Source organism: Pristis pectinata, chromosome 8 (genome assembly GCF_009764475.1).
Source record: "Pristis pectinata isolate sPriPec2 chromosome 8, sPriPec2.1.pri, whole genome shotgun sequence".
NCBI lineage: Eukaryota > Metazoa > Chordata > Chondrichthyes > Rhinopristiformes > Pristidae > Pristis > Pristis pectinata.
This window is the reverse complement of record NC_067412.1, coordinates 68,717,011-68,729,020: the sequence shown is the minus strand read 5'-3', so window position 1 is coordinate 68,729,020 and position 12,010 is coordinate 68,717,011. Positions and strand designations below refer to the sequence as shown.

At 40.7% G+C, this 12,010-nt stretch overlaps 1 protein-coding gene across 5 annotated transcripts in view; it reads right to left on the bottom strand.

Moving 5' to 3' along the window:
• The window catches only part of klf8 (Kruppel-like factor 8), a 145,028-nt gene that overhangs the window by 35,351 nt on the left and 97,667 nt on the right, over window positions 1-12,010 (bottom strand). For all 5 annotated transcript variants that reach the window (XM_052021589.1, XM_052021592.1, XM_052021590.1 and 2 more), the window contains one exon: window positions 1,693-2,260. In XM_052021589.1, coding sequence (XP_051877549.1) covers window positions 1,693-2,260 — 568 coding nt within the window. The remainder of the gene's footprint in view (window positions 1-1,692; window positions 2,261-12,010) is intronic.

Genomic DNA, 12,010 nt, shown 5'->3' with positions numbered 1-12,010 from the left:
TGCTGATGGTCATTTAAGTAACATCCAGATATGTAACTTTACACTGATTTAGCAGGTCAACAGAGGGCGATCCATTTCCTGACATGGGCTTGAATGTGGGGGGGAAGGGGGCGCGAGGTGAAGAAGATTAGTTAAATGAAACTAAAACAAACTATCAAGATTTCAAGTAACAGATGTTTTTTTTTCATCAAAGCACATCAATTTTCTTCCCTACCTTCCTGAAAGCACCAATTCCTTATTGGAGTAAATGGAGTAAGGCCCTAGGTAAGATTGCTAACATGTGGCACTGTGTGTGTGTGTGTGTGTGTGTGTGTGTGTGTGTGTGTGTGTGTGTGTGTGTTTTTTGCTGGCAAAGCTGCCATTTACTGCCCATCCCTAGCTGTCCTGAATTGATAAGCCTTTTTCTTGAACCTCCTGTAGATGGTTTTGATGCTGGTTCAATCAAACAAGTTGATGTGGGACTGGAGTCCAGGTGTGACACGTTTCGTATTTCAGTGTCAGCGGTGGGCTCACTTGTAGTACACTTGCTTTGCTTTATGGGAGCTTGATACATGCATCAGGTCTAATAGTGACTAGATGCATTATATTGGCAATAACATGGAGATAATGGAAAGCACTAGAATTGGGGTTTACTGCATTTCAACAGTTCTATGGGCACTTTTATTGATTCCAGATTTTTAATTTCTTCAAATATTCCTCTTGACTGAATTTTAGGAAGATATGCAGCCACTGCAAGACTAATCCTATCTCACTTAATAGAAACCCTGACCAGCAACTTGTTCCTCTAATCCATGACCTGTTAGCCTACCACACAAACCTATCAGCATAGTTACTGAGATTAGCAAACACAGTCTGGAGCTTGAACTTGGGACCTCATCAGCCTATAAGACAGCACTGTTCACTGAATACATTCTCTGAGCAATCAGGGAAACAGTACTAATTTTTCACTGGCTGTTGAACAGAGAAAGACTACTTGCTCTTATGGAGTTGTGCAATAACATACAAGAACCATTTAAAAAAAAATTTGATCTTTTGTGTAAGTACTTTGTTTTCTCATGCACTAGTTGTGTAATGGATGCACCTACACCAGTAACCAAGTCAGGCAACAGTGCTAAATAAATATTCCCATACCATCGTCGAAAAAGATGCCATTAATACACAAAGCTGCAGTTTTGCTAGATGCTGTCGACTTTGAGCAGTGTAAAACAAAATATTTATTGTAGGTTTATACAGTAAATGGAGGAGAATGTGTATTAGGTTTATCATGCTTAAAAGGAGCAGAATATACTTCTGAAAATGAACACTGCTCAGCAGTCACTGCAACATAAATGGTGATAATCCTACTACTTCTCCCTTACATTGGAACTTGTGCAGAAAAATGATTAAAAAAAAGAATTGCACACAAAAAAAAGGCTTCCAGTATTCTGAATGGATTGATTTCTAAACTGTCTTAAAAATTTTAAGGAACTTCAAGTTCCAGTTTCAACTGAACCCTAAATACAAGTTGATGAGTTTTACCTAAATCTCCAGCTCACTGACTGATGCCTCAATGTTAAGCAATCACAGCAAGGTCATTTGGCTCTGCGTATGGAAAGATAACCAATCACTATAAAGCATAAGTTCATTGCATCAAAAGTTGCAGGCAATCTAAACAATTTAAGAGTCAATCAGAAAACTAATCAATTTCCTTACCTGCACCTTCACTTTTTCCATCATCCCCTATAAGAGGGACAGTGATTGATGACGTCACACCATCTGGCTGCACTGCTGTGTAGACCACAGGCAATGATTGGACAACCACAGGCAAATGTTGGAGGTTTCCCATTTTCCTGGGTAAACTGATTGACGGCACAGTGTGTATGACATGCAGAATCTGCTGACCTCCAACCCCCTGGGACGAGGCCAGGATTGAACCTGGTGATAACACTGCTGGGATGGCTGAAGTAACATTGACTGGTCCCCCAGCTGAGATGTCCGAAGAAGAATATGAAGAGGTTGCTGTTATAACTGGAAGTGACGATGAAACCAGTGGCACTACTGGTGAGGTCCTAGATTTATTTAAGGACAAATCAACAGGTTCTGTCTGTGGCTGGTTATCGTCATTTGAAAGTAGTTCCTCTGGTGGTTCCATCTTAATGTTGCTTAGTAACACTGGTGCATCTTTCTTCAGATCACCAAGCAGCATAGAAGATTCCATTTTCACATTATTTATCAACATGGGGACTGATTCCGTTCGTTCGCATTCAGAGGCTTGGACTGACTGTGAAAAGAAAAGATTTATTTTTATAATGTTTGTAAATGTCAAACTTTCCATTTATTATTTAGTTTAGTTACATTACCGTGCAAATAAATTGATTTGTAAGATTTTCTTCAAGCATTTAAGATATGTTAAAAAAATAAATAAATGTGAACTTCTTGGCTTCACCACTGCTGCCAAAAATAGAGCAGAAAATAATGCTATAAATATTATGGAAATGACTAAAAGATAAAAGATCATTGTACTGTTTGTTAGACCATGCAAGATACTTGCCCTTGAAAACAGAACACATCTTATAACTGATTTGGCTGTCATATAATTCAGCTTAAGTCTTAATAAATTCATGTATTTCACACTTCAAGTAGGTAGTGTGGATTAGTTGGTGGAAGCTTGTTCAACTACACTGGTGGTGTAACTAATGCACCACATGAAAATTTGTTAATGGTATTCAAATTATCTCTCAGATCAACACTGCTGCAGACCCAAAAGTTTATTCAACACAGGAGTGTGCCCCTTGGTTTGGTACATTTATTCCCCATGGAAACTCCTGTGTTACGGCCAGAACTACACTCCAGAAGTACTTACCTGGTGCTTTGAGACCACTGGCAGAGGGAATTATCACTTACCAACTGGGTGCATACGTCTCAACAGCTTAATCATTACACATTTTATAGCTGCTTCTTTGCAATTCTGCTATATTTTAGCTATTCTGATTTAAATTTTTTCTCTGCTATTAGTGTGTATATCAATTGCTTTTTGGTTGAATTGCTTGAGACCAAAAAATCACTTACAGAACCCTGAGCTCTGCAGAACATTGCAAAAATCAGTGTTACCTAAATCACTCCCCTTTTGCTTCTCTCCTCTCCTGAAAAAAGTTAAGTTCATCAATAAACTACTGTCCCACAGAAGGAATTCACACTTCATTATCTTGCACATCACCATCAATCACATAAGCTTTTGACAGAGAATCTTGCCAGGTTGGCTACACACCAAAATTGGTCCAAGTCCATTTCCCAGGCACACAAGAAGTATTACGTATTTCCGACCAACAGCGAGAGTAAACCTCAATTGATTTTCAATATCAAAATTATCATCTTTGCGGAAACATCATAGAGCCTATATTTTGGCATGGCTACACAGTCTAGAAATGCAATTGTTCCTGTAAAAGTGTGTCAGTCTCTTAGTTCACACAGGCCAATAAGCATTTTGTTGGTGGGCACACCACCATGCAGGCCGGTGATGTACAAGGTACAAGTTAACGAGTACCACTGGACAGATCTCACACCAGGAACAGATCTCCTTTTATACACTTTGTTATTGAATAGATGAGAGGGGCAGGAATGGGGTAATACACAAAAAGTGCTGGAGGAACTCAGCAGGTCAGGCAGCAGCCATGGAGGGAAATAAACAGTCGATGTTTCGAGCTGATACCCTTCATCAGGACTGGAAAGGAAGAGGGCAGAAGCCAGAATAAGAAGGTAGGGGGAGGGGAAAGAGCACACGCAGGCAGGGGATAGGTGAGTTCAGGGGATAGGCGAGTTCAGGTGATAGGCGAGTCCAGGTGAGAGGGGGAAGGTAGTGGTGGGGGAGGGGGAGAAAACGTAATAAGTTGAGAGGTGATAGGTAAAAGAGGCAAAGGGCTGAAGGAGGAGGAGGAATCCAGTAGGAGAGGGCAGTGGACAATGGAATAAAGGATGGGGGAGGGGAGGAGAGGAGATGGGCAGGTCATCAAGGCAGGGGAAGGGAGCCACAGGAATAAGGGAAGACAAAGGAGTCGGGGGGAAAGAAAGAAGGGATGGGGTTACCGGAAGTTAGAGAAATTGATGTTGAGGCCATCAGGTTGGAGACTCCCAAGGCGGAATATGAGGTGTTGTTCCTCCAACCTGTGCCTGGCCTCAATGTAGCAGTAGAGGAGGCCATGGATAGACATGTCAGTATGGGAATGGGATGTGGAACTGAAGTGGGTGGCCAACTGGAGGTCCTGGCTGTTGCAGCGCACGGACAGGAATGGGGTGTTAGACAGAGAGAGGTAGGGTTGATTATCAGATGGTTAGCTTAAGCGTGGATTAGTTAGTAGAAAGGTCAAAGGCAAGAAATAGTTGGGCAGCCACAGTAGTGTAGTGGTTAGCGTAATGCTATTACAGCGCCAGCGACCTGGGTTCAATTCCAGCCGCTGTCTGTAAGGAGTTTATACATTCTCCCCGTGTCTGTGTGGGTTTCCTCCGGGTGCTCCAGTTTCCTCCCACATTCCAAAGACATACAGGTTATGAAGTTGTGGGCATGCTATGTTGGCGCCGGAAGCGTGGCGATACTTGCAGGCTGCCCCCAGAGCACTCTACACAAAAAGATACATCTCACTATGTGTTTCGATGTACATGTGACTAATAAAGACATCTACCATATCTTATAAAATCATGGAGAAGGGGGGACATGGCAATCTGTAGATGGGGATGTCTTTGCTGGTCTTGGAAGTGGAGAATCAATCTGTGATCGTCAATCAGGTCGGCAAATTGGTGGGTTTCAGGGGTGGGGGGTGGGGGGGGCGTTGCCATGCAAGGTTTGTTTCGGGAGTTTGGTTGAGGTCAGGATGGTAAAGAGGGAAAATCAGATACGGACATTACTTAAAAAGGGACTGAGAAGAGAGGGGCTGCTCAAACAGCTTCCCTTCAAGAATGAAACAGGCCTTTCAGACTGTGAAAGTCAAATCTAGACATGCTGACACCAGCATGCACACCTGTGTTCCTCTGTGCATTAGTGAGTCAGGCACATGGAAGACCCAGAGGGAAAATTACAGACTTTGCAATCCAAGTATTAATTCCCCAGTTTTTCTAACTGTAATTTATTTTTCAGGTACTTGGTACACATCTCAATCTTTTATAGTTAAATACAAAAAAAATCACTAAGATATTGGATATAGCAGAAGGAATTTTCATAAGTGATATCCTAAGTGGCCAGAGAAACTTCAGGAACTCATCATGAGAAGCCCTGTAGCAGATAATAGTGGTAATTGCTTAATTGTTATAGCGTCATTGTATAAAGGATGCATACCTACGTATCCAAGCAGAAAGATCAATCAAAATCAAGAACAATGAAGAGGCATCTGTGAATTTGACTGTAAATCTAATGTCTTTATTTTTGCTAGAAACTAGAAGTCAGAATAGACATCAAAATTGTTAAACCTCTTGGAAATCACAAAAGTTTATGGCACAGAAGACCATTTGGCACATGCTGGTTAATCCCAGTTCCTAGTTCTTGGTCCATGGTGCTGAGGATACAGCTGTTCAAGTACTCATTCGGGTACTTCTTAAATGTAATAGAAGGAAGAATATTTCAGTGAAGGGTGAAAATTCATCTATGGTGCTTTTCTAGAAATACTTGCATCGCTATTCATTTATCAGAGGTTAAAATTACAGAGCTTCCCAGTGATCCCTCACTCATCCATTACATCAACCAAAATTCCATCCACATGATCTTTTGTAAAAGATTGTGCAATCTTTTGCTAATTCCTCTCAGTCAACCCAGATGAGCATATTAAAGTGAGTGACAGATTGAGTTTGTACACAATTTATGTGCAACTCTCTTCTTTATGCATATAGCATTAACAACCCTGCCCCCCTTCCACCTACCTTTCCCTGAAACTTAGAACTTGAGCCTATTTCAGTAGGGTGCAGCCAGACCAGATGGTCCACCTTAAACATCGTGACATTAGCCACAGAGTAGTATTGTCATTTACACGCCTACTGAAATAGGGTCTTGTGATTCCTCATAATTGGAGCATGCCTTACACCGCAAGGTTAGCTACAGCAATCCTTACAGTGCATTAGGATCACCATTTTTGATCACAAGTCAAGTGCAATGAACGTGATGCTTTTATACACTTCCATAAGCTGCAAGAATGATTTTCTGAAACCTGTCAGCATTTTGACTCACAGTAGGGCTCCAGCCCTTAAAGGCCCTCTCTCTACAAGTTCACACCATCGCTGCAAGCGGTGTGGCCTTTGCAATGGTAGAGAACAAAGCAGGAAAGGCCTCAACCCCTGTTTTATGGTCTTGTACCTCAAAGCCCTCCTTCGTCTGATGCTATCACCACTCGTCTCATTCAAATGCCGGGAAAAGTGAGAAGTGAAACAAGTTCTAAGTTTCAGGGAAAGGTAGGTGGGAAGGGGGCAGGGTGGGTCAGAGAGAAGAGAAGGGGGAAGTGGAAATCAGACTCCTGCTGTGGACCAATCACACAGTTTCCCCTTTTGTTCCCATTGCCCCTCCCCAACTACTTCTACAAGTTTGAGCTTTTTCACTTCTAACCTTTCCCAGTTCTAATGAAAAATCATCAACCCAAAATGTTAACTCTGCTTCTCTCTCCACAGAAGCTAGCTTACCTCTGAGTATTGCCAGCTTTTTGTGTTTTAATTAAGAGGACTGTTCCGTCTAAATGTACATCTAAATATATGCACACACAGAAAAAGTGAGACTCCTGAAATTGTTGAATTCAATACTGAGACCAGAAGGGTACAGCCAGACCAGATTGTCCACCTTTTTGTTTGCCTACCAAAGTGGATAACCTCACGTTTATACGCACTGTACTGCATCTGCCGTGTATTTGCCCATTCACCCAACTTGTCTACATTGCCTTGAAGCTCTGTTGGTTCTTCCTCCACAATCCCACCCAGTTCTGTGTCATCAGCAAACTTAGAAATGTTACAGTTGGTTCTCCCGTCCAAATCATTGATGTATATTGCATATAGTTGATGGGATTATCAGGTCTCTTTCACTCACCCCTGGAACTCTCTAAATCCTCTGCAGTCTCTGCCTCCTCCACATCAGCCACAGTGGACATTCCTACTAGCCGGCTGCTCTGGGAAATGTGCCTTAAAGGGCTGATGCCCTTCTCAAAGAGTTATGTCGTAAATTGTCAGAAGCTACAGTTGAGCCCGAACCTGTTAGGAATCACAAAGCCCTATTCAGTAGTGGTGTAAACCACCATACCATTGCTTGGCCAATGTGACATTTATGGGGAATTTGATCTCATCAAGTTTATCAGCTCAGGCTCCCATCAGATGCCTTCACTAATAGAGGTAATTGCATATACAGTCCAATTAAATGGATAAGCACTTCGCCATTATGGTGAGAGCTTTCTGTAATTCAAGCAATGACTGAAAAAATTTCTTGAGATTTATCTTGATGGCAATTATATCACTATGTAAATTGCAAGTGCTGACACATCTATCAATGTGAGTACCTGCAAAGCTCTTTAATGAATGCATTTAATTGAAATAAAATAACACTGGCCCTGCTGATGGATCCCCATAATCACAGCTGTAATGGGGAAGCGGACTTGGTTTGGTGCACAATCAATATGATGAACCTTCATCATTGAGCCCCTTAAAGTAATAAAAATCTTGGGAAGGTTGGAGGGTCTGCATACACCTATAGTGTTTATGTTTCCTTTGCCTCTGGGTCTTGTTATGCTACATTTATTAGTAGCTCCTCAAAGGTCACGTCCAGGGTTCTGTGTTCCTCTCTGTAGACAAGCAGAGTCCTTAAAGAGCTTCTGCATAAGGCCCACATGAGCGAAAGGAAAGATGAACCATGTTACACTGACCTCTCATTATGGAACCCTGTTGAATAAAAAGGAATTATGTGCATGGTCCCTTAGTTCCATCCTGGTAGATGTGGCAGAGAGATTCTCTTTTTGACATGCTGTCAGGGACATGAAAATCCACAAGTTTTCCTGAAAACTTTACCCCACGTGTTCCTTGTCTGGAATGGAGAAAAGTTTTCAGGAAAATTTGTGGATTTTCATATCCTTGAGAATCTCTCTGCCACATAGGCTCACACAATTCTCATCCCCTAGTGCCCACTGTGCCTGATGAAATATGAAACCCCCTCTGATCAGTGCAGGCTGCAGCCTCCAGGACGGCACAGTCAGCAAAACAGCAATTAGAGTAAGAACATGGATTCTCCACTCACTTCCTGGTGATTCTGTGGCTTTTATTCCAGAAGTGTCAAGCTGTAGGGGTTGAAGCATGAATAGGAGTCAAAAGCTTAGAAAGGAGAGGATCTCTTATCTTCTAACAACCAGAATGAATTTTTGTTTCAAGATGTTTTCTTTTGGATTCGGATCTTCTTTCATGGTTTCAAGGAAAACCTTCTAGCACAAATAAAGTGTGTGATGTTATTTTGCACTCCTGTATTCAGTGTTCATTTTAGGTTGTGTGTTTGTTTCTTATCCTATTTTCTGCTCTGGATGGCAGTGTAGATTTTATATTCTTTAATAAGTGCTATGTCCGGTTACTCAAACAGATGGACAGTGCCAATATCCACTGCCAGTGATAAATCATATAGATGCACACGTACAGAGTGCTGAAATTTTTACTATTCTAGATGTTATAAATGAATTTGGCAACACAAGTTTAAATGAACAGTTGACACTTTGAATTATTTTCCAGACACCTTTTGGGAGGTCATTGCTGATGATTTTGTGGCTGCAGGCTCATGAGTAAAGCTGGGGAAAAAAAACGTCTGAAGACCACAAGAAACACTGAGATGCAGTTGTCAAAAAGTGCAGCAAGTTTGGCGTAGTGCCAAATACAGAGAACCTTCAGAGGCAAGAAGTCATGTTTTTTTGAACATACTGCAATATGCCATGAACTTTGGGCAGATACAGCCAAAGTTAAAGCAGGTTTGGAGATGCCAACACGGACTGATGCGGCAGGGTTCTAAGATCCAGGTAAATTTCTCTTTCATCTAAAATTAGGGGCTGCCCATTTCAATAAGAGACATGGTAAATTTTCTTCTCTCAGAGGATCATGAGTCTTTGGGACACTTCCTCAGAAGGGCACAGAAGCTGACCCTTTGAATATTAAGGCAGAGGTACATAGATTCCTGAGAAGCAAAGAGGTGAAAGGTCATGAGGGTAGATGGAATTGTAGAGTTGAAATTACAATCAGATCTTATTAAACGGCTGCGCAGGCTTGAGAGTTGAGTAGCCTGCTCCCACTCCAAATTCAAATATTCATATGTAGGCATTGAAAAGATGCTCAGAGATTTAACAAGAGGGGTTCTGCAGTGTGTCTTAAAAAGTGGCGCTGCAAAGTTTGAAGCTGTAGTGTCTAAGATGGGCTTTAGATCTTATCATCATAAAGAAAAGTTAACTTTTACAGGGTGATACATCTCAGATGGAAATTGAAGCAACAATGATGCAGAATGGACAAAAATCTCCCTGTGCATTTATGGCATTAACAAAAGAAGAAATGAGGCATGCACAAATTAAGAAGGATGCTCCTAACAATTGTGCTTGCTTGTGACAGGTCAGAACCATTTAACTATGATGGGACATAGTGAACATTGAAACAGAAAATCGACCATTGGAAAAAGTTCTCAGATTACAAAACAAGACACATACAAGTTTGCAGTGAACATTGCTGAAATCACAAAACTTTCCTTTGAAAGTAATATATAAAGAGTAGAAAAGATGATTTTGGCAGATAGACTGAACAGGGCATACTTGCCAAAGATTAATACTGTGGTTTTTGGAAGAAATTGACCATTATAAACCACTTTTAATTAGAGAAGCAGTTTGTGAATGTTTATTATGCAACCGAAGATGATACCAGATTTGAGTAACTACGAGTTGTTATTCAATAAACTGGAGGTGCCCAAATGTCTCCATTCTCGCTGTGACTTTCAAAACTTATTAACTATACAAGAAAACATAATATTCAGAAGGACATCAACTTGTGGCAGTAGATGTGCTGTACAAAAAGCTAATACCCATTGCTCATTCAATGTACAATGATTTCAAAAGTTGTAATTGTCACGTGTGAGATTTTCTCTATTGGTCTATGAAATCATCCGAGCATAAACAACATATTTCAAAATATGGTATTTGCTTGGTAGATCAAAATTCGCCAAGTAAGAACCACTTCTTCAGTAAGACGTTGCAGCTAGGCCAAGGGTGGAGCTTTGTGCTGATCTTTGCCAGTGATTATCAATTCTATCTCAGTTACTTTACTGATGTGGCTGGATGTACTTCACCTACAACTGGCTGTATTTTGAAAAAAACTTCAAATAATCCTAGCAGGATTTGAAAAATCAGTCATTCCAGTTACTGATAATGAACCACAATTTACATCTGTAAAGTTTGCAAAGACAGAGTTGTGGTCACGTGACATCAAATGCCAGTCACCTCTTGCAGACCTGGAAGGTGGCATCAACCGCCAATGTGATTGAAGAACTATGTGCTTTTACAGTGCCTGTTGTGATTATATGCTTGAGACAATTAAACAGCGACTTCGTTGTCCCGGGGAAAAGAGGTATGGAATTAATGCAGCAGGAGGAAATACATTTATGGAGTTCTTGGTCTCCTTGTGAAAGCAGCAAACAAAGCATGCTATAAAATGTTCATGCCCCTGAGCTTTAATTTACATAATTTCTTTATTTTAAAAGTCTTTTAACATCTACAATCTTGATATTGTTATAGAAAAATCAATAGCCCAGTGTGTGCTGAAATTGTGCAAATATCAGCCATTTCTCCACAATCACCACGCCAAGTGTTATTTTCCCCCCAAATTCAGTACTTGAATCTTCATAGAATATGTTTTCTTTACCATAATTAGGTCTTGTTTGTTAAGTAGACTTCTAGACAAAGAACCATGTTCAACAATTTGATCTTCCAGTCTTGTGCCATGTGCTCTCACCAATGACACACTGTATTCTCCTTGTACTAGTGATGAATGCCACTACAATATAGTGCACTTATGCCCTACAATATAGATCTCAGTTTGCAGGCAACACCCATGTTACAGGGGAGGGCTGCATTGCCAGAAATCAGTACGTGATTTTCTGTAACACAAAGGTACATCCAGTGCTTGTGTCAAGAAGTGTTTATTGTTAAATGTATTGTGTTTATTTACTTTTTTTCCCCCCTTTACAAATTCCAAGAGTGAATTTTATCCCATATCTCAAACTCTTGGGTAGTGATTTGTAAAATGTGCAAGGGCAAATTTCCATTACCCAAATATCCATAAGGTAAGGGTCAACTGTGATTTCACAATATGACAGATACTGTAAGGGAATCTGATCATTTGGGAAGGTGCTAATTATGGCAGCATGTGCCCAGTCTAATATTAAAGAGAATAACTACATTATTGCATTATTATGTTATTCAACACCTAGCACTGAAAAGACCACCACCATGCAAAAGAATTTCTTAAAAAAATATTTCAGTAAAAGTTGTTTGGGACAGAGGAGGAAGAATTCTCACAGCCCTTCTTGAATGGTATTTGGTACTAATGCCCTGAAGCAATACAATATTCAAGTACAGTAATAATACCAAAAATCTAACTAACACTGCTTGACATTACAAAGACCATCATGGGCCAGTGCTGCATTCTGCTCTTCTTGAGGCAATAGGCAACAAGCATAACAGAACCAAGGCCTGAGACACAAAAGGTTCGGCGGGAACCTAAGTTAGCAGTCTCCATTTTGCTGAAATTAAGCCAAAGGAAATTTTAGATCATTGACTCTTAATGGTTTTGAGCCAGACTGTTGGAAAAGAGTGGCAATAGTCATCAGCCTGAAATATTAACTGTTTTTCTTTCCACAGATGCTGTTTGATCAGTTGAGTGTTTCCAGGACTGCGCATTTTTATCCACCTTACTGAAATTGGCAGACTTGCGAAGTTTGGCCACGTCACAACTTTTTGCATTATTTCGAAAGTGCTGTGGAATCCTGAGAAGGCAAATAGTTCAACAT